At 54.4% G+C, this 21,204-nt stretch overlaps 2 protein-coding genes across 11 annotated transcripts in view; both read left to right on the top strand.

Annotated features, from left to right (window-relative positions):
• LOC141094136 (uncharacterized) overlaps positions 1 to 21,204 on the top strand; it is a 44,659-nt gene that overhangs the window by 13,809 nt on the left and 9,646 nt on the right. Inside the window, exon 1 of one of the 4 annotated variants that reach the window (XM_073579871.1) lies at positions 8,162 to 8,311. The exons of 1 other annotated variant lie outside the window; for it this stretch is intronic. In XM_073579871.1, coding sequence (XP_073435972.1) covers positions 8,177 to 8,311 — 135 coding nt within the window. In that variant the 5' untranslated portion in view covers positions 8,162 to 8,176. 2 more of the 4 variants (XM_073579872.1, XM_073579870.1) reach the window with 2 other exon arrangements.
• The window catches only part of LOC141094149 (uncharacterized), a 454,882-nt gene continuing 445,344 nt past the window's right edge, over positions 11,667 to 21,204 (top strand). For all 7 annotated transcript variants that reach the window (XM_073579900.1, XM_073579899.1, XM_073579897.1 and 4 more), the window contains exon 1: positions 11,667 to 11,751. The gene's annotated coding sequence lies outside the window, so the exon portion shown is untranslated. The remainder of the gene's footprint in view (positions 11,752 to 21,204) is intronic.

The raw sequence follows: 21,204 nt of genomic DNA, 5'->3' as shown, positions 1-21,204 counted from the left end.
CCATCCACTGCACTAGAAAGGGCTTGGTGCAGGGCGAGCTAGGGATTTTAGGTATTCTGATCGTCGCCCGGTGCGGAACCGGCCTAGGGAACGTTAGGAGTGTAGAGACACTGACTCAGGGGAGTGCAGAAGGTCTCCACGTCCCCGTTCCCTATCGCAGGGCCACCGTTGTAATTGTTTCCCTGGTATTCCCCTTTATCCTGAAATTCGCCCTCCTGGAGGCGTTGTATCCAGGCATACGTGTTTTACCAAAATTCGCCTGCTGGAGGCGGTGTATCCGGCTGCTCGGGTTATTATTTAAAGTCGCCCTGCTGGAGGCGGTGTATCCAGGGTCATGTGTGTCATATAAATTTGTCATGCTGGTGGCGGTGTGTCCAGCCACACGTGACCATGACAGTACCTCGCAAAAACACGCACATGGTATAATAATAATCTTTATATAGCGCTAACATATTCCACAGCGCTTTACAGTTAGCACATATCATCATCACTGTCCCTGATGGGGCTCACAATCTAAATTCCCTATTAGTATGTCTTTAGAATGTGGGAGGAAACCGGAGTGCCTGGAGGAAACCCACGCAAACACGGGGAGAACATACAAATTCCTTGCAGAAGTTGTCCTTGGTGGGATTTGAACCCAGGACCCCAGCGCCTGCAAGGCTGCAGCGCTAACCACTGAGCCACCGTGCCGCCCCGGTATAATTTTCTTTAGACTGTCGGAGGGCATAAGTTAAGACCAAAGATGCAGTAATTATGTCACACCGTTTTGGAGGAACCCATTTCTCGGATTCCATCAGGGCTATACCTTAGCAAGAACCAACGTAGTGAAGCTGGATTGGAGCACATCATAGAAATGTCCGTTTCGTTTTTCTGTCGCAAACGGTGTCCGAGCTATAGCTTCGCTATTATCTCCCATAGTTGGATTCGCCGCATGGCATAGAACAAAGAACATCCTTTCCACTTAGCTAATTGACATTCCTTAGCTGGGGAGGAGGGGAGCAGGGGGACACAGAATCCTCACTGGGATCTCAAATTACACAGGGCTGCAAGCAGATAATTTACACTGGTGTGCGTGAACTGTGGGGGGAGAAAGGGGGGTCGCAGATATGTGACAGGCAGGGTCTCATCTGTAGTGTAATAATCAGGGAACCTTAGATCAGATCTTACAGTATCATTACAGGAGGTCTGAGGTCACAAGCTCTGGTCCAATTGCTGCTCTGATTGGACAACTAGGAAGGTCCCTGAAGGACGCTGCTATAAAAGAGTTGCATGGCTGCATGAGTGTGCCAATCTACCTAAGGCACTATGCTACAGCAGGTATTGCAGCATCCGTTAGTATGGCATCGTACACGTCCTATGTGCTTTCCAGGCCTGAGTTTGGGCTGGTTAGTGGCATCCGCCAGAGCTGCGCTGTACGCACATATTGTGGTAAGCAACGTTCAGAGGCACCCTGTGACTTCTAACAGGGCACAGCATCCTATAGGTGTCTGTTCAGGCATAGCGGTTGTGGTGCTAAGCGCTAGTGGGGCTAGAGGGGCTCTGACCCTGAGTCCTTGGGGCAGAGTCCTGGGTCTTAGCACTAACGCTCTCCTGCCGAGTCCTATGGGGATAAACAGGCTCTGGCACTTGTTCCAGTGGCTCTGTGTGGTAACAGACTTCGCTCCTGACACACCGGTTCAGCGGTTAACCCCCCGCTGTTTAGTGCTCCGCCATTACTGAGCAGCAGTTTCCATCTCTGCACGGTGGATCCCGGGCTGTGATTGCATTTCCTTATATTCTATGTTTAGTGCGATCCGCAACCCTAAGAGTAGATATGTATGGCAAGGTGGAAAGTGAGCGTCTTCTGTACATACAGCTGAACCAGCAACAACTTACAGGGAGGCCAAAAGCGTGGTCTGATGGAAGATGCTCCACCCTGGGACATTGCAGGAGGTGTCCCTCACTCACGTTCCACCTCTCTCGTCCCTGGTGCGGCTCCTTTAAATGCTTTCCAACCGGATCAGGCGTCGCATCTGCATCTGGTGTCACCGCTGCAGTACATCCAGCAGTACGGCTTTTCGTCGCACCCCTGACACCGGATGTGTGAAAGCAGCCTAGGATGGAGGCCGCACGGCTCATTCAGCACCAGGATCACCCCTGAATCCAGCGCTCTTGGAATCTCCCGCCTGTAATATCACTAAGATCTTTCCCAGATCTGGAAGGATCCAATCACTTAATGGGGGGGAATTGTTCTACTGTTTGCAACGTTCCCTGTTCTTAAGGCTGTGTGCACACGCAGCGGATTTTGCTGCGGTTCCGCAGCTGCGGTGTACAGTACCATGATTCCCATGGGAATCAAAAACCGCAATGCAGACGGTGCGGAATTTTCCGCGCGGATTATCTGCGGTTTTCAATCCGCAGAAAGAATTGACATGTCAATTCTTTCTGCGGATTCTGTTGCGGTTTGCCATCTCCATTGAGGAGATGAAAAACCGCAGGGCAAAACCGCAGAGCAATCCGCAGGTAAAACCGCAGGTATTTTTTTTGCCCTCCTATTGTCAACATAAAAGATAATAATGCAAAATTGCATGTCCTTTTTTGGCGGAAAAATACCATTTTTGCCTTATTTAATTTGAATGAAAGGGGGAACTTTTTTTAAAAAACAAAAAAGAGCAATACTTATTCTTAAATAACCCATAAAAGTTCCTCCATTGCACATGGTTTCATAAAAAAATTTTTTTTTGTCATTACACTACTGCACACACTGAGTCCCCTGATCATGTGACCCCTGACTCCTCCCCTCCTGTGACCTCATCACAGGTCCTGTGCGCACAGAGCAGCCATATATGTGGAGTGCGGCTCTGCGGGTGGAGGTCGGTGCTGGAGGCTCCATTATTCTCTATGTGGAGTGCGGCTCTGCGGGTGGAGGTCGGTGCTGGAGGCTCCATTATTCTCTATGTGGAGTGTGGCTCTGCGGGTGGAGGTCGGTGCCGGAGGCTCTATTATTCTCTATGTGGAGTGCGGCTCTGCGGGTGGAGGTCGGTGCTGGAGGCTCCATTATTCTCTATGTGGAGTGTGGCTCTGCGGGTGGAGGTCAGTGCTGGAGGCTCCATTATTCTCTATGTGGAGTGCGGCTCTGCGGGTGGAGGTCGGTGCTGGAGGCTCCATTATTCTCTATGTGGAGTGCGGCTCTGCGGGTGGAGGTCGGTGCTGGAGGCTCCATTATTCTCTATGTGGAGTGCGGCTCTGTGGGTGGAGGTCAGTGCTGGAGGCTCCATTATTCTCTATGTGGAGTGCGGCTCTGCGGGTGGAGGTCGGTGCCGGAGGCTCCATTATTCTCTATGTGGAGTGCGGCTCTGTGGGTGGAGGTAGGTGCCGGAGGCTCCATTATTCTCTATGTGGAGTGTGGCTCTGTGGGTGGAGGTCGGTGCTGGAGGCTCCATTATTCTCTATGTGGAGTGCGGCTCTGCGGGTGGAGGTCGGTGCTGGAGGCTCCATTATTCTCTATGTGGAGTGCGGCTCTGTGGGTGGAGGTAGGTGCCGGAGGCTCCATTATTCTCTATGTGGAGTGCGGCTCTGCGGGTGGAGGTCGGTGCTGGAGGCTCCATTATTCTCTATGTGGAGTGCGGCTCTGTGGGTGGAGGTAGGTGCTGGAGGCTCCATTATTCTCTATGTGGAGTGGGGCTCTGCGGGTGGAGGTCGGTGCCGGAGGTTCCATTATTCTCTATGTGGAGTGCGGCTCTGCGGGTGGAGGTCGGTGCCGGAGGCTCCATTATTCTCTATGTGGAGTGTGGCTCTGCGGGTGGAGGTCGGTGCTGGAGGCTCCATTATTCTCTATGTAGAGTGCGGCTCTGCGGGTGGAGGTCGGTGCCGGAGGCTCCATTATTCTCTATGTGGAGTGCGGCTCTGCGGGTGGAGGTCGGTGCCGGAGGCTCCATTATTCTCTATGTGGAGTGCGGCTCTGCGGGTGGAGGTCGGTGCCGGAGGCTCCATTATTCTCTATGTGGAGTGTGGCTCTGCGGGTGGAGGTCGGTGCTGGAGGCTCCATTATTCTCTATGTGGAGTGGGGCTCTGCGGGTGGAGGTCGGTGCCGGAGGTTCCATTATTCTCTATGTGGAGTGTGGCTCTGCGGGTGGAGGTCGGTGCTGGAGGCTCCATTATTCTCTATGTGGAGTGCGGCTCTGCGGGTGGAGGTCGGTGCCGGAGGTTCCATTATTCTCTATGTGGAGTGTGGCTCTGCGGGTGGAGGTCAGTGCTGGAGGCTCCATTATTCTCTATGTGGAGTGCGGCTCTGCGGGTGGAGGTCGGTGCCGGAGGTTCCATTATTCTCTATGTGGAGTGGGGCTCTGCGGGTGGAGGTCGGTGCCGGAGGCTCCATTATTCTCTATGTAGAGTGCGGCTCTGCGGGTGGAGGTCGGTGCTGGAGGCTCCATTATTCTCTATGTGGAGTGCGGCTCTGCGGGTGGAGGTCGGTGCCGGAGGTTCCATTATTCTCTATGTGGAGTGGGGCTCTGCGGGTGGAGGTCAGTGCTGGAGGCTCCATTATTCTCTATGTAGAGTGCGGCTCTGCGGGTGGAGGTCGGTGCCGGAGCCTCCATTATTCTCTATGTGGAGTGGGGCTCTGCGGGTGGAGGTCGGTGCCGGAGGTTCCATTATTCTCTATGTAAAGTGTGGCTCTGCGGGTGGAGGTCAGTGCTGGAGGCTCCATTATTCTCTATGTGGAGTGTGGCTCTGCGGGTGGAGGTCAGTGCTGGAGGCTCCATTATTCTCTATGTAGAGTGCGGCTCTGCGGGTGGAGGTCAGTGCTGGAGGCTCCATTATTCTCTATGTGGAGTGCGGCTCTGCGGGTGGAGGTCGGTGCCGGAGGTTCCATTATTCTCTATGTGGAGTGCGGCTCTGCGGGTGGAGGTCGGTGCCGGAGGTTCCATTATTCTCTATGTGGAGTGTGGCTCTGCGGGTGGAGGTCAGTGCTGGAGGCTCCATTATTCTCTATTTGGAGTGCGGCTCTGCGGGTGGAGGTCGGTGCTGGAGGCTCCATTATTCTCTATGTGGAGTGCGGCTCTGCGGGTGGAGGTCGGTGCCGGAGGCTCCATTATTCTCTATGTGGAGTGCGGCTCTGCGGATGGAGGTTGGTGCTGGAGGCTCCATTATTCTCTATGTGAAGTGCGGCTCTGCGGGTGGAGGTCAGTGCTGGAGGCTCCATTATTCTCTATGTGGAGTGCGGCTCTGCGGGTGGAGGTCGGTGCTGGAGGCTCCATTATTCTCTATGTGGAGTGCGGCTCTGCGGGTGGAGGTCGGTGCCGGAGGTTCCATTATTCTCTATGTGGAGTGCGGCGCTGCGGGTGGAGGTCGGTGCTGGAGGCTCCATTATTCTCTATGTGGAGTGCGGCTCTGTGGGTGGAGGTCGGTGCTGGAGGCTCCATTATTCTCTATGTGGAGTGCGGCTCTGCGGGTGGAGGTCGGTGCCGGAGGCTCCATTATTCTCTATGTGGAGTGCGGCTCTGCGGATGGAGGTTGGTGCTGGAGGCTCCATTATTCTCTATGTGGAGTGCGGCTCTGCGGGTGGAGGTCGGTGCTGGAGGCTCCATTATTCTCTATGTGGAGTGTGGCTCTGCGGGTGGAGGTCGGTGCTGGAGGCTCCATTATTCTCTATGTGGAGTGCGGCTCTGCGGGTGGAGGTCGGTGCTGGAGGCTCCATTATTCTCTATGTGGAGTGCGGCTCTGCGGGTGGAGGTTGGTGCTGGAGGCTCCATTATTCTCTATGTGGAGTGCGGCTCTGCAGGTGGAGGTCGGTGCTGGAGGCTCCATTATTCTCTATGTGGAGTACGGCTCTGCGGGTGGAAGTCGGTGCTGGAGGCTCCATTATTCTCTATGTGGAGTGAGGCTCTGCGGGTGGTGGTCGGTGCTGGAGGCTCATTCTGTGTGGAGTGCGGCTCTGTGGGTGGAGGTCGGTGCTGGAGGCTCCATTATTCTCTGTGGAGTGCGGCTCTGCGGGTGGAGGTCGGTGCTGGAGGCTCCATTATTCTCTATGTGGAGTGCGGCTCTGCGGGTGGAGGTCGGTGCCGGAGGTTCCATTATTCTCTATGTGGAGTGCGGCGCTGCGGGTGGAGGTCGGTGCTGGAGGCTCCATTATTCTCTGTGTGGAGTGCGGCTCTGCGGGTGGAGGTCGGTGCTGGAGGCTCCATTATTCTCTATGTGGAGTGCGGCTCTGCGGGTGGAGGTCGGTGCTGGAGGCTCCATTATTCTCTGTGTGGAGTGCGGCTCTGCGGGTGGAGGTCGGTGCTGGAGGCTCCATTATTCTCTATGTGGAGTGTGGCTCTGCGGGTGGAGGTCAGTGCTGGAGGCTCCATTATTCTCTATGTGGAGTGCGGCTCTGCGGGTGGAAGTCGGTGCTGGAGGCTCCATTATTCTCTATGTGGAGTGAGGCTCTGCGGGTGGTGGTCGGTGCTGGAGGCTCATTCTGTGTGGAGTGCGGCTCTGCGGGTGGAGGTAGGTGCTGGAGGCTCCATTATTCTCTATGTGGAGTGCGGCTCTGTGGGTGGAGGTCGGTGCTGGAGGCTCCATTATTCTCTATGTGGAGTGCGGCTCTGCGGGTGGAGGTCGGTGCCGGAGGCTCCATTATTCTCTATGTGGAGTGCGGCTCTGCGGATGGAGGTTGGTGCTGGAGGCTCCATTATTCTCTATGTGGAGTGCGGCTCTGCGGATGGAGGTTGGTGCTGGAGGCTCCATTATTCTCTATGTGGAGTGCGGCTCTGCGGGTGGAGGTCAGTGCTGGAGGCTCCATTATTCTCTATGTGGAGTGTGGCTCTGCGGGTGGAGGTCGGTGCTGGAGGCTCCATTATTCTCTATGTGGAGTGTGGCTCTGCGGGTGGAGGTCGGTGCTGGAGGCTCCATTATTCTCTGTGGAGTGCGGCTCTGCGGGTGGAGGTCGGTGCTGGAGGCTCCATTATTCTCTATGTGGAGTGCGGCTCTGCGGGTGGAGGTTGGTGCTGGAGGCTCCATTATTCTCTATGTGGAGTGCGGCTCTGCAGGTGGAGGTTGGTGCTGGAGGCTCCATTATTCTCTATGTGGAGTACGGCTCTGCGGGTGGAAGTCGGTGCTGGAGGCTCCATTATTCTCTATGTGGAGTGAGGCTCTGCGGGTGGGGGTCGGTGCTGGAGGCTCATTCTGTGTGGAGTGCGGCTCTGCGGGTGGAAGTCGGTGCTGGAGGCTCCATTATTCTCTATGTGGAGTGCGGCTCTGCGGGTGGAGGTCAGTGCTGGAGGCTCCATTATTCTCTATGTGGAGTGTGGCTCTGCGGGTGGAGGTCGGTGCTGGAGGCTCATTCTGTGTGGAGTGCGGCTCTGCGGGTGGAGGTCGGTGCTGGAGGCTCCATTATTCTCTATGTGGAGTGCGGCTCTGCGGGTGGAAGTCGGTGCTGGAGGCTCCATTATTCTCTATGTGGAGTGTGGCTCTGCGGGTGGAGGTCGGTGCTGGAGGCTCATTCTGTGTGGAGTGCGGCTCTGCGGGTGGAGGTCGGTGCTGGAGGCTCCATTATTCTCTGTGGAGTGTGGCTCTGCGGGTGGAGGACGGTGCTGGAGGCTCCATTCTCTATGTGGAGTGCGGCTCTGCAGGTGGAGGTCAGTGCTGGAGGCTCCATTATTCTCTATGTGGAGTGCGGCTCTGCGGGTGGAGGTCAGTGCTGGAGGCTCCATTATTCTCTATGTGGAGTGCAGCTCTGCGGGTGGAGGTCGGTGCCGGAGGCTCCATTATTCTCTATGTGGAGTGTGGCTCTGCGGGTGGAGGTCGGTCCCGGAGGCTCCATTATCCTTTATGTGGAGTGTGGCTCTGCGGGTGGAGGTCAGTGCCGGAGGCTCCATTATTCTCTATGTGGAGTGTGGCTCTGCGGGTGGAGGTCGGTGCCGGAGGCTCCATTATTCTCTATGTGGAGTGCGGCTCTGCGGGTGGAGGTCGGTGCTGGAGGCTCCATTATTCTCTATGTGGAGTGCGGCTCTGCGGGTGGAAGTTGGTGCTGGAGGCTCCATTATTCTCTATGTGGAGTGCGGCTCTGCGGGTGGAGGTCGGTGCTGGAGGCCCCATTATTCTCTATGTGGAGTGCGGCTCTGCGGGTGGAGGTCGGTGCTGGAGGCTCCATTATTCTCTATGTGGAGTGCGGCTCTGCGGGTGGAGGTCGGTGCCGGAGGCTCCATTATTCTCTATGTGGAGTGTGGCCCTGCAGGTGGAGGGCGGTGCCGGAGGCTACATTATTCTCTATGTGGAGTGTGGCTCTGCGGGTGGAGGTCGGTGCTGGAGGCTCCATTATTCTCTGTGGAGTGTGGCTCTGCGGGTGGAGGTCGGTGCCGGATGCTCCATTATTCTCTATGTGGAGTGCGGCTCTGTGGGTGGAGATCGGTGCCGGAGGCTCCATTATTCTCTATGTGGAGTGTGGCTCTGCAGGTGGAGGTAGGTGCTGGAGGCTCCATTATTCTCTATGTGGAGTGCGGGTGGAGTTCGGTGATGGAGGCTGCATTATTTTCTATGTGGAGTGCGGCTCTGCGGGTGGAGGTCGGTGCTGGAGGCTCCATTATTCTCTATGTGGAGTGTGGCTCTGCGGGTGGAGGTCGGTGCTGGAGGCTCCATTCTCTATGTGGAGTGCGGCTCTGCAGGTGGAGGTCAGTGCTGGAGGCTCCATTATTCTCTATGTGGAGTGCGGCTCTGCGGGTGGAGGTCGGTGCTGGAGGCTCATTCTGTGTGGAGTGCGGCTCTGCGGGTGGAGGTCGGTGCCGGAGGCTCCATTATTCTCTATGTGGAGTGTGGCTCTGCGGGTGGAGGTCGGTGCAGGAGGCTCCATTATCCTTTATGTGGAGTGTGGCTCTGCGGGTGGAGGTCGGTGCTGGAGGCTCCATTATTCTCTATGTGGAGTGTGGCTCTGCGGGTGGAGGTCGGTGCTGGAGGCTCCATTATTCTCTATGTGGAGTGTGGCTCTGCGGGTGGAGGTCGGTGCCAGATGCTCCATTATTCTCTATGTGGAGTGTGGCTCTGCGGGTGGAGGTCGGTGCTGGAGGCTCCATTATTCTCTATGTGGAGTGTGGCTCTGCGGGTGGAGGTCGGTGCTGGAGGCTCCATTATTCTCTATGTGGAGTGTGGCTCTGCGGGTGGAGGTCGGTGCCGGATGCTCCATTATTCTCTATGTGGAGTGCGGCTCTGTGGGTGGAGGTCGGTGCCGGAGGCTCCATTATTCTCTATGTGGAGTGTGGCTCTGCAGGTGGAGGTAGGTGCTGGAGGCTCCATTAGTCTCTATGTGGAGGTCAGTGCTGGAGGCTCCATTATTCTCTGTGGAGGTAGGTGCTGGAGACTCCATTATTCTCTATGTGGAGTGCGGCTCTGCGGTTGGAAGTCGGTGCTGGAGGCTCCATTATTCTCTATGTGGAGTGTGGCTCTGCGGGTGGAGGTCGGTGCCGGAGGCTCCATTATTCTCTATGTGGAGTGTGGCTCTGCGGGTGGAGGTCGGTGCCGGAGGCTCCATTATTCTCTATGTGGAGTGTGGCTCTGCGGGTGGAGGTCGGTGCCGGAGGCTCCATTATTCTCTATGTGGAGTGCGGCTCTGCGGGTGGAGGTCGGTGCCGGAGGCTCCATTATTCTCTATGTGGAGTGCGGCTCTGCGGGTGGAGGTCGGTGCCGGAGGCTCATTCTGTGTGGAGTGCGGCTCTGCGGGTGGAGGTCGGTGCCGGAGGCTCCATTATTCTCTATGTGGAGTGCAGCTCTGTGGGTGGAGGTCGGTGCCGGAGGCTCCATTATTCTCTGTGGAGTGTGGCTCTGCAGGTGGAGGTAGGTGCTGGAGGCTCCATTATTCTCTATGTGGAGTGCGGGTGGAGTTCGGTGCTGGAGGCTCCATTATTTTCTATGTGGAGTGCGGCTCTGCGGGTGGAAGTCGGTGCTGGAGGCTCCATTATACTCTATGTGGAGTGAGGCTCTGCGGGTGGAGGTCTGTGCTGGAGGCTCCATTATTCTCTATGTGGAGTGCGGCTCTGCGGGTGGAGGTCGGTGCTGGAGGCTCCATTATTCTCTATGTGGAGGTCAGTGCTGGAGGCTCCATTATTCTCTATGTGGAGTGCGGCTCTGCGGGTGGAAGTCGGTGCTGGAGGCTCCATTATACTCTATGTGGAGTGCGGCTCTGCGGGTGGAGGTCGGTGCCGGAGGCTCCATTATTCTCTATGTGGAGTGCGGCTCTGCGGGTGGAGGTCGGTGCTGGAGGCTCCATTATTCTCTATGTGGAGTGTGGCTCTGCGGGTGGAGGTCGGTGCTGGAGGCTCCATTATTCTCTATGTGGAGTGTGGCTCTGCGGGTGGAGGTCGGTGCCGGATGCTCCATTATTCTCTATGTGGAGTGCGGCTCTGTGGGTGGAGGTCGGTGCCGGAGGCTCCATTATTCTCTGTGGAGTGTGGCTCTGCAGGTGGAGGTAGGTGCTGGAGGCTCCATTATTCTCTATGTGGAGTGCGGGTGGAGTTCGGTGCTGGAGGCTCCATTATTTTCTATGTGGAGTGCGGCTCTGCGGGTGGAAGTCGGTGCTGGAGGCTCCATTATACTCTATGTGGAGTGCGGCTCTGCGGGTGGAGGTCGGTGCTGGAGGCTCATTCTGTGTGGAGTGCGGCTCTGCGGGTGGAGGTCGGTGCCGGAGGCTCCATTATTCTCTATGTGGTGTGCGGCTCTGCGGGTGGAGGTCGGTGCTGGAGGCTCCATTATTCTCTATGTGGAGTGTGGCTCTGCGGGTGGAGGTCGGTGCTGGAGGCTCATTCTGTGTGGAGTGTGGCTCTGCAGGTGGAGGTCGGTGCTGGAGGCTCATTCTGTGTGGAGTGTGGCTCTGCGGGTGGAGGTCGGTGCCGGAGGTTCCATTATTCTCTATGTGGAGTGCGGCTCTGCGGGTGGAGGTCAGTGCTGGAGGCTCCATTATTCTCCATGTGGAGTGCGGCTCTGCGGGTGGAAGTCGGTGCTGGAGGCTCCATTATTCTCTATGTGGAGTGTAGCTCTGCGGGTGGAGGTCGGTGCTGGAGGCTCATTCTGTGTGGAGTGCGGCTCTGCGGGTGGATGTCGGTGCTGGAGGCTCCATTATTCTCTATGTGGAGTGTGGCTCTGCGGGTGGAGGTCGGTGCTGGAGGCTCCATTCTCTATGTGGAGTGCGGCTCTGCAGGTGGAGGTCAGTGCTGGAGGCTCCATTATTCTCTATGTGGAGTGCGGCTCTGCGGGTGGAGGTCGGTGCTGGAGGCTCATTCTGTGTGGAGTGTGGCTCTGCGGGTGGAGGTCGGTGCCGGAGGCTCCTTTATTCTCTATGTGGAGTGCGGCTCTGCGGGTGTTAGTTGGTGCTGGAGGCTCCATTATTCTCTATGTGGAGTGCGGCTCTGCGGGTGGAGGTCGGTGCCGGAGGCTCCATTATTCTCTATGTGGAGTGCGGCTCTGCGGGTGGAGGTAGATGCCAGAGGCTCTATTATTCTCTATGTGAAGTGCGGCTCTGCGGGAGGAGGTCGGTACCGGAAGGTCCATTATTCTCTATGTGGAGTGCGGCTCTGCGGGTGGAGGTCGGTGCTGGAGGCTCCATTATTCTCTATGTGGAGTGCGGCTCTGTGGGTGGAGGTCGGTGCCGGAGGCTCCATTATTCTCTATGTGGAGTGTGGCTCTGCGGGTGGAGGTCGGTGCCGGAGGCTCCATTATTCTCTATGTGGAGTGCGGCTCTGCGGGTGGAGGTAGATGCCGGAGGCTCTATTATTCTCTATGTGGAGTGCGGCTCTGCGGGTGGAGGTCGGTGCCAGAGGCTCCATTATTCTCTATGTGGAGTGCGGCTCTGCGGGTGGAGGTCGTGCTGGAGGCTCCATTATTCTCTATGTGGAGTGCGGCTCTGCGGGTGGAGGTCGGTGCTGGAGACTCCATTATTCTCTATGTGGAGGTCGGTGCCGGAGGCTCCATTATTCTCTATGTGGAGGTCGGTGCCGGAGGCTCCATTATTCTCTATGTGGAGTGCGGCTCTGCGGGTGGAAGTCGGTGCTGGAGGCTCCATTATTCTCTATGTGGAGTGCGGCTCTGCGGGTGGAGGTCGGTGCTGGAGGCTCATTCTGTGTGGAGTGCGGCTCTGCGGGTGGAGGTCGGTGCCGGAGGCTCCATTATTCTCTATGTGGAGTGTGGCTCTGCGGGTGGAGGTCGGTGCCGGAGGCTCCATTATTCTCTATGTGGAGTGTGGCTCTGCGGGTGGAGGTCGGTGCCGGAGGCTCCATTATTCTCTATGTGGAGTGCGGCTCTGCGGGTGGAGGTCGGTGCCGGAGGCTCCATTATTCTCTATGTGGAGTGCGGCTCTGCGGGTGGAGGTCGGTGCCGGAGGCTCCATTATTCTCTATGTGGAGTGCGGCTCTGCGGGTGGAGGTCGGTGCTGGAGGCTCCATTATTCTCTATGTGGAGTGTGGCTCTGCGGGTGGAGGTCGGTGCTGGAGGCTCCATTATTCTCTATGTGGAGTGTGGCTCTGCGGGTGGAGGTCGGTGCTGGAGGCTCCATTATTCTCTATGTGGAGTGTGGCTCTGCGGGTGGAGGTCGGTGCCGGATGCTCCATTATTCTCTATGTGGAGTGCAGCTCTGTGGGTGGAGGTCGGTGCCGGAGGCTCCATTATTCTCTGTGGAGTGTGGCTCTGCAGGTGGAGGTAGGTGCTTGAGGCTCCATTATTCTCTATGTGGAGTGTGGGTGGAGTTCGGTGCTGGAGGCTCCATTATTTTCTATGTGGAGTGCGGCTCTGCGGGTGGAGGTCGGTGCTGGAGGCTCCATTATTCTCTATGTGGAGGTCAGTGCTGGAGGCTCCATTATTCTCTATGTGGAGTGCGGCTCTGCGGGTGGAAGTCGGTGCTGGAGGCTCCATTATTCTCTATGTGGAGTGCGGCTCAGCGGGTGGAGGTCAGTGCTGGAGGCTCCATTATTCTCTATGTGGAGTGCGGCTCTGGGGGTGGAGGTCGGTGCTGGAGGCTCCATTATTCTCTATGTGGAGTGTGGCTCTGCGGGTGGAGGTCGGTGCCGGAGGCTCCATTATTCTCTATGTGGAGTGTGGCTCTGCGGGTGAAGGTCGGTGCTGGAGGCTCATTCTGTGTGGAGTGCGGCTCTGCGGGTGGAGGTCGGTGCTGAAGGCCCCATTATTCTCTATGTGGAGTGCGGCTCTGCGGGTGGAGGTAGGTGCCGAAGGCTCCATTATTCTCTATGTGGAGTGCGGCTCTGCGGGTGGAGGTCGGTGCTGGAGGCTCCATTATTCTCTATGTGGAGTGTGGCTCTGCGGGTGGAGGTCGGTGCTGGAGGCTCCATTCTCTATGTGGAGTGCGGCTCTGCAGGTGGAGGTCAGTGCTGGAGGCTCCATTATTCTCTATGTGGAGTGCGGCTCTGCGGGTGGAGGTCGGTGCTGGAGGCTCATTCTGTGTGGAGTGCGGCTCTGCGGGTGAAGGTCGGTGCCGGAGGCTCCATTATTCTCTATGTGGAGTGTGGCTCTGCGGGTGGAGGTCGGTGCCGGAGGCTCCATTATCCTTTATGTGAAGTGTGGCTCTGCGGGTGGAGGTCAGTGCCGGAGGCTCCATTATTCTCTATGTGGAGTGTGGCTCTGCAGGTGGAGGTCGGTGCCGGAGGCTCCATTATTCTCTATGTGGAGTGCGGCTCTGCGGGTGGAGGTCGGTGCTGGAGGCTCCATTATTCTCTATGTGGAGTGCGGCTCTGCGGGTGGAGGTCGGTGCCGGATGCTCCATTATTCTCTATGTGGAGGTCGGTGCCGGAGGCTCCATTATTCTCTATGTGGAGTGCGGCTCTGCGGGTGGAGGTCGGTGCCGGAGGCTCCATTATTCTCTATGTGGAGTGCGGCTCTGCGGGTGGAGGTCGGTGCCGGAGGCTCCATTATTCTCTATGTGGAGTGCGGCTCTGCGGGTGGAGGTCGGTGCTGGAGGCTCCATTATTCTCTATGTGGAGTGCGGCTCTGCGGGTGGAGGTCGGTGCCGGATGCTCCATTATTCTCTATGTGGAGGTCGGTGCCGGAGGCTCCATTATTCTCTATGTGGAGTGCGGCTCTGCGGGTGGAGGTCGGTGCCGGAGGCTCCATTATTCTCTATGTGGAGTGCGGCTCTGTGGGTGGAGGTAGGTGCTGGATGCTCCATTATTCTCTATGTGGAGTGCGGCTCTGCGGGTGGAGGTCGGTGCTGGAGGCTTTATTATTCTCTATGTGGAGTGCGGCTCTGCGGGTGGAGGTCGGTGCTGGAGGCCCCATTATTCTCTATGTGGAGTGCGGCTCTGCGGGTGGAGGTCGGTGCCGGAGGCTCCATTATTCTCTATGTGGAGTGCGGCTCTGTGGGTGGAGGTAGGTGCTGGAGGCTCCATTATTCTCTATGTGGAGTGCTGCTCTGCGGGTGGAGGTCGGTGCTGGAGGCCCCATTATTCTCTATGTGGAGTGCGGCTCTGCGGGTGCATGTCGGTGCCGGAGGCTCCATTATTCTCTATGTGGAGTGTGTTTCTGCGGGTGGAGGTCGGTGCTGGAGGTTCCATTATTCTCTATGTGGAGTGCGGCTCTGCGGGTGGAGGTCGGTGCCGGAGGCTCCATTATTCTCTATGTGGCGTGTGGCTCTGCGGGTGGAGGTAGGTGCTGGAGGCTCCATTATTCTCTTTGTGGAGTGTGGCTCTGCGGGTGGAGGTCGGTGCTGGAGGCTCCATTATTCTCTATGTGGAGTGTGGCTCTGCGGGTGGAGGTCGGTGCTGGAGGCTCCATTATTCTCTATGTGGAGTGCGGCTCTGCGTGTGGAGGTCGGTGCCGGAGGCTCCATTATTCTCTGTGGAGTGCGGCTCTGCGGGTGGAGGTCGGTGCTGGAGGCTCTATTTTTACTCTTCGCCACGACAGCACCCACTTGGAGAGAGGGTTCCGCCCATAGGAACAGGAAACCTACAGAGATAAAAGAGGTCGGTCCACCTCTCCCCCTCAGTTGGTTTCCTGTTCCTATCGGAACCATAGGATCTCTACAGAAGACATACCTGGGCCAAGGAACCGCCTGTGCAGTGTCCGTGCGAACGGCAGGAGTTCCGGTCCAGAAGCAGCGTCGGGGGAGTGCTGGAATCCGGCTCCCCCCTCGTCTGAGACGGTGGCAGCGCTAAAAGAAACACCGGTACCGGGTGGAGCCGACCGGGGGTTTTCTTATATGAATACACGTCACCGGGATCTTGGAGGCAACCATCCCGGTCCGTGTGGGAGTGCGGAGCTGAGATAGAGAAGCTTTCTCTGGCGTTCTGAAACACAGGTACAGCGAGGACGCAGGTACAGCTCTGGGAAGAGGTAAGGAGGAACTTCCGGGTTACCGGAGGTTCCTCAGCGTACAGCGCATGCGCGGTCCTTCATAGCCGCGCGATACCAGCAGAGGAGCACTCCCCGCCCCCTCCGGAAAAAACAAACAAACAGGGACGTGATTTAATATAGCGGCGCCGGACGGTGTTTCCAGGCCGGGCGCAGGCTAAATGGATGTACCGGAAGCAGGCGCACCTGGGAGGGGGAGGTACCTGGTACTGAAGGGAGGCATAAAAAACCGTGGGGAATAGTGATAGAGTTTGCAGACATGTCTTCCCCAAGACAGGACACGCATCCCCAGGCAGGTGATACAGCGGCAGCGGAACAGCGAGGCTCCTCGGATAGGAGCCACAGAAGTCATGCCAAAAGAACCCCTTCTCAGCCTCCTGAACCGGCTAAAAGGAAGGAAAAATCAAAAAACAAGGAATGTACCCTCTGTACACGTCCTTTACCGGACTCTTATACAAAGAGGCTGTGCAAAACATGCATTTCTGAAAATACAAAACAGACTTCAACATCAGCCACAGATATTAGGGCTATAATAAGGGAGGAACTACAGGCCCTAACCCAGTCTAGCGGCATATCTAAGAAATCTAAGGCTAACAAACCAACGGCAGTTAGCTTAGATACAGATGAAGACGAAGCAGTAGTCTCTGACAGCTCCAATACGTCTACATCATCCTCTTCCTCTGATATGGAGGGTCGTTCATGTTTTCCGTTAGAGAACATGGACAACTTGGTGAAATCTGTAAGAAACACCATGGGTTGCACAGACACTAAGGAGCCGCAAACGACCCAAGAGATTATGTTTGCAGGATTGACTGATAGGAGGAAGAGGTTTTTCCCGTTATACCGGCAATAAAGGCCTTAGTCAAAAAGGAATGGGTGAAGCAGGATCAGAGAGGTTATCTTCCCTCGGCTTCAAAAAGAAGGTATCCCTTTAGCGACGAGGAATTGTTAACGTGGTCTAAGGTCCCGAAGGTCGACGCGGCAGTTGCCTCAGCCTCAAAGCAGTCGGCCTTACCAGTAGAAGACGCAGGGATTCTAAAAGACCCACTGGACCGGAAAGCGGAGGCCTCACTAAAGAGAGCATGGGAGTCAGCCACGGGCACGTTTAAGCCGGCGATAGCCAGTACGTGCACAGCTCGCTCTATGCTGGTCTGGATTGATCAGCTAGACTAACAAGTGGAACAAAAAGTCTCCAGAGACAAGCTACGAGCAGCCATACCACTGATTCGTGGCGCAGCGGCATACATAGCAGACGCATCAGCCGATTCACTACGCATGGCAGCCAGAACAGCAGGCTTGCTTAATAACGCCAGACGAAGCCTATGGCTTAAAAGCTGGAGAAGTGACACCCAATCCAAGGCAAAGCTCTGTGCCATACCTTGTGAGGGTGAGTTTTTGTTTGGAAAAGCGTTGGACGAAATCCTTGCTAAAGCAAAAGAAAGGAAAAAAGGGTTCCCTAACCCCTCTCTCCCATTTTATAGGAGAGCGTTCAGGAGACGACCATTTGGTAGGGGAAGAACAGCAGAGAATCAGAACCGCTGGGCCACGAAAGAAGGAAAAGGAAAAGGTGCTATGTTTAGGGGATCCTCCTTCCGCAGAGATCGGAGCTAAAGAACCAGTCCCTCCAGTAGGAGGGAGACTAAAAATTTTCCTTCAGGAATGGGAGAAAATCACGACCAGCCCTTGGGTCCTGGGCATTATTAGAGAAGGACTAAAATTAAAGTTCCATCATGTGCCCCGTAACTCAGTTATTGTAACATCCCTTAACTCCCCAGTCCAACAGCGGGCCTTAGAGACAGAAATTTTCAGTCTTCTGGACAAAAAAGTCCTGGTCCAGGTGCCCAAAGGACAGGAAGGGAGAGGATTTTACTCCCCTCTCTTTCTGATACCTAAACCCGATGGCTCCTTCAGGACGATAATTAACCTGAAGAAACTGAATACTTTTGTAACAAATCATAAATTTAAGATGGAGTCTATTAGATCCGCAATTAAGCTCCTTTTTCCCAATTGTATGATGGCAGGCCTGGATCTGAAAGATGCCTATTATCATCTTCCCATCCATTACAGATTTCAGAAATACCTCAGAGTGGCGGTCTTCCTCGAGGGCACCATAAAACACCTTCAGTTCACAGCCATGCCATTCGGCCTTTCCATCGCTCCAAGAGTCTTTACAAAGGTGATGCTGGAAGTGATGGCTTTCTTACGCCAAAAGGACACGCTGATAGTACCCTATTTGGATGATTTTTTGATAATAGGTAACTCAACTAAACAATGTAATGAACGAGTAGCTGATGCAATCTTATCCCTACAGGCTCTTGGTTGGGTAATAAATTTCAAGAAATCCAGAATCGAACCACAATCAGTTCAGTCCTTCCTGGGTCTTCAGCTAGACTCCATAAGCCAAAAATGTCTGCTACCACAGGTAAAGATTACATCAATTAAAACGAAGGTCAGATTAGCGATAAACGCACCACACATGTCGTTAAGGGATGCAATGTCCCTCCTGGGGTCCCTTACTTCCTGCATCCCGGCGGTTCGGTGGGCCCAATTCCATACAAGAGATTTACAGCATCAAATCCTCTTGGAGGAGATTCAGGACCAGGGGAATTTAAGCAAAAAAATCACTTTATCTCAGATAGTCCTAACCTCCCTAACATGGTGGCTAGACGATAACTTATCGGGAGGAGTACCATGGGTAGTAACACCCTCCCGTATAATTACTACTGACGCTAGCCCCACAGGATGGGGAGCCCACATGGGAAGCACCTTCACCCAAGGCTTATGGGATATAAGGGAAGAGCACGATTCATCAAACTTGAAAGAGTTAAAAGCAGTGGGTCATGCATTATATCATTTTCTCCCACAGTTACAAGGAGAGAACGTAAGAATCCTGTCAGACAACACCACAGTGGTCGCATATCTGAACAGGAAAGGCGGGACTCGATCAGTCGCATTAATGTCTTCCGCAAGGAAGATCTTGTCTTTAGCCGAAAAACATTTTTCATCTCTCTCAGCCCTCCACATAAGAGGAGAAGGCAATGCGGAAGCGGATTTTCTAAGCCGCCACACACTGCGGCAAGGAGATTGGTGCCTGAGCCGGCAAATATTCACAAACATCGTGTCACTATGGGGCCTTCCCCAGATAGATCTCTTCGCCACCAGGAAAAACAAACAAGTGCGAAGATTCGCCTCTCTGAATGTAACAGACAGCCCAGAAATCCTGGATGCCCTCCAGGCCCCATGGCGGTTCAAACTGGCATATGCCTTCCCCCCCAATCATACTACTACCGCTGGTAATCAGGAAGATCAGGGCAGAGAAGGCACGAATAATCTTAATAGCACCATTCTGGCCCAGGAGACCGTGGTTTTCATGCCTGCGGGCAATGTTAGTGACCGACCCTTGGGTGCTTCCTTCAACCCCCAGGCTACTCTCGCAGGGGCCATTCTTCCATCCTCATGTGGACAATCTCCACTTGACGGCTTGGAACTTGAAAGGGAAATGTTGAGGGCAAGAGGTTTTTCGGAAGGGCTAGTCAACACTCTCCTACAAAGTCGGAAATTGTCTACAACAAAAATTTACACCAGGGTGTGGAGAAAATTCCTAGAGTTTCACACAGCCCCTGATTCCAGAGAAATTCCAATAACAGCAATCCTAGAATTTCTACAAAAGGGAAAAAATTTAGGACTATCTGTTAACACTCTAAAAGTCCAGGTGTCGGCTCTAGGGGCCCTCTATAGTTATAATGTGGCAGGGAATAGATGGATTACCAGATTTATCTCGGCCTGTGAGCGGAGCGAACCTGTACACATACCTAGGGTCCCTCCTTGGGACTTGAATTTGGTGCTGGAGGCCCTTACACGTGCTCCGTTTGAACCATTAGACTCAATATCCCTTAAACACCTATCTCTCAAAACAGTACTGCTAGTTGCACTAACCTCAGCCAGAAGGGTTAGCGACATACAAGCACTATCAATAGAACCCCCTTTCCTATTAACATTCCAGGATCAGCTAATTTTAAAACCAGACCCCTCATACTTACCAAAGGTAGCAGGGAAGTTCCACAGATCACAAGAAATCCACCTCCCCTCATTTTTTAGTAACCCTTCTACTCCAGAGGAAGAAAAATTTCATACGCTAGATGTTAGAAGAGCAGTATTACAATACATCGAGAGATCTAGCAGCTGGAGGAAGAGTAGGGCTCTATTTATTTCCTTCCAGGGCCAAAAGAAGGGATATGAGGTCACAAGGGGTACCCTGTCACGATGGATCAGAGATGCGATCAGCCTAGCATACTCCGCAAGCAATGAAGATCCCCTGGAAGGTATCAAGGCACACTCCACCAGAGCAATGGCTTCTTCTTGGGCAGAGAGGGGAGATGTCGCAATCGAGTCTATATGTAAGGCTGCTACTTGGTCAACGCCCTCTACCTTTTATAACCACTATAGACTGGAGTTATCATGCTCATCCAACCTAACCTTTGGTAGAGCGGTCCTCGGCACGGTGGTCCCTCCCAGGTGAAGGTCTCTGAAAGTCTCTCCAAGTGGGTGCTGTCGTGGCGAAGAGTAAAAAGCCGGATTACTTACCGGTAATGCTCTTTTAATGAGTCCACGACAGCACCCGTTCACTAACCCTCCCTAGAAGTTAACATAATGTATATACACCTTCTTAGTTGTGAAGTTAATAACTTAGAATAATTGGATAATATAATGGCCTCCTCCTGGTACTCTGAAATCCAACTGAGGGGGAGAGGTGGACCGCCCTCTTTTATCTCTGTAGGTTTCCTGTTCCTATGGGCGGATCCCTCTCTCCAAGTGGGTGCTATCGTGGACTCATTAAAAGAGCATTACCGGTAAGTAATCCGGCTTATTCTCTATGTGGAGTGCGGCTGGAGGCTCCATTATTCTCTATGTGGAGTGCGGCTCTGCGGGTGGAGGTCGGTGCTGGAGGCTCCATTATTCTCTATGTGGAGTGCGGCTCTGCGGGTGGAGGTCGGTGCTGGAGGCTCCATTATTCTCTATGTGGAGTGCGGCTCTGCAGGTGGAGGCTCCACACCAGGACTGTAGCAGGTATAGACCCCAATATCCACAGGTGTCCCTTCTAATTGGGGGAAACTATCACTTCTAATAATCCTCGGACAGTTCTGGGAAACACGGTAAAGTTTCCCTTTATGGAGGTGACAGAGTCTGTTTAGTCTCTTTAGCTTCATAGTATCAGCTCTAATCCAATGGTGAGAGAGCGATTTACCCTGAGGAGTCAGAAATTGTGGGTTTGTTATAAAATGTTATATTTAGGGGGTTTTGTGTTGTCTCCTTATAAGAATCACAATAATGGATACAAACGAACTATGAAAGACGGGAACCAAGTATACATGTATTACTCTCATAGTACGGGGCCCCATACTCAGTGTAATGTTCCCACAGTGCTGTGTTTTTTTGGGGTGTTCTTCATGTAATAGACGGAAGTCTACTGGGAAATGCTTAAAAAACCCCGTACATAGAGATATTATCATCAAAAATCTCCTGTCTTGTTCTTACAAACAATCTTTTCTAAAAGCCTCAGACTTCTGTGTGTGAATCAGAGCTGAGATCTAACTTGATAGAAGATTCCAGTGCGGGGAAGACGGGAAACATTCATATAGATGGCCGGTGGGGATGGAGTCAGTGACGGACTCTGGCCAAATATGTAGAAGATGAAGATGTCGTCCTCGTCATGAAGTAGTTATTCCTCCTGTCACGTGTAATGAATATCTCCTGCAGTATTGCTAATGCCGATTCCAGTGTCGGTAAATGAGACGAGAATTAGCGTTATGGAAGATGAGTCTATGAGAAACGTATTCAGCTGCCGACTCCAAGGAAGAAACTGCTTGTTGTCTGTGGCCTAAATATATAGGTTTTATTAGTAGA

This window comes from Dendrobates tinctorius, unplaced genomic scaffold (assembly GCF_039654945.1).
Source record: "Dendrobates tinctorius isolate UK_male_01 unplaced genomic scaffold, ASM3965494v1 ptg000063l, whole genome shotgun sequence".
In the NCBI taxonomy this organism is placed as follows: domain Eukaryota; kingdom Metazoa; phylum Chordata; class Amphibia; order Anura; family Dendrobatidae; genus Dendrobates; species Dendrobates tinctorius.
Note: the sequence above shows the minus strand (reverse complement) of the source record. Positions and strands in the feature narration are given on the sequence as shown.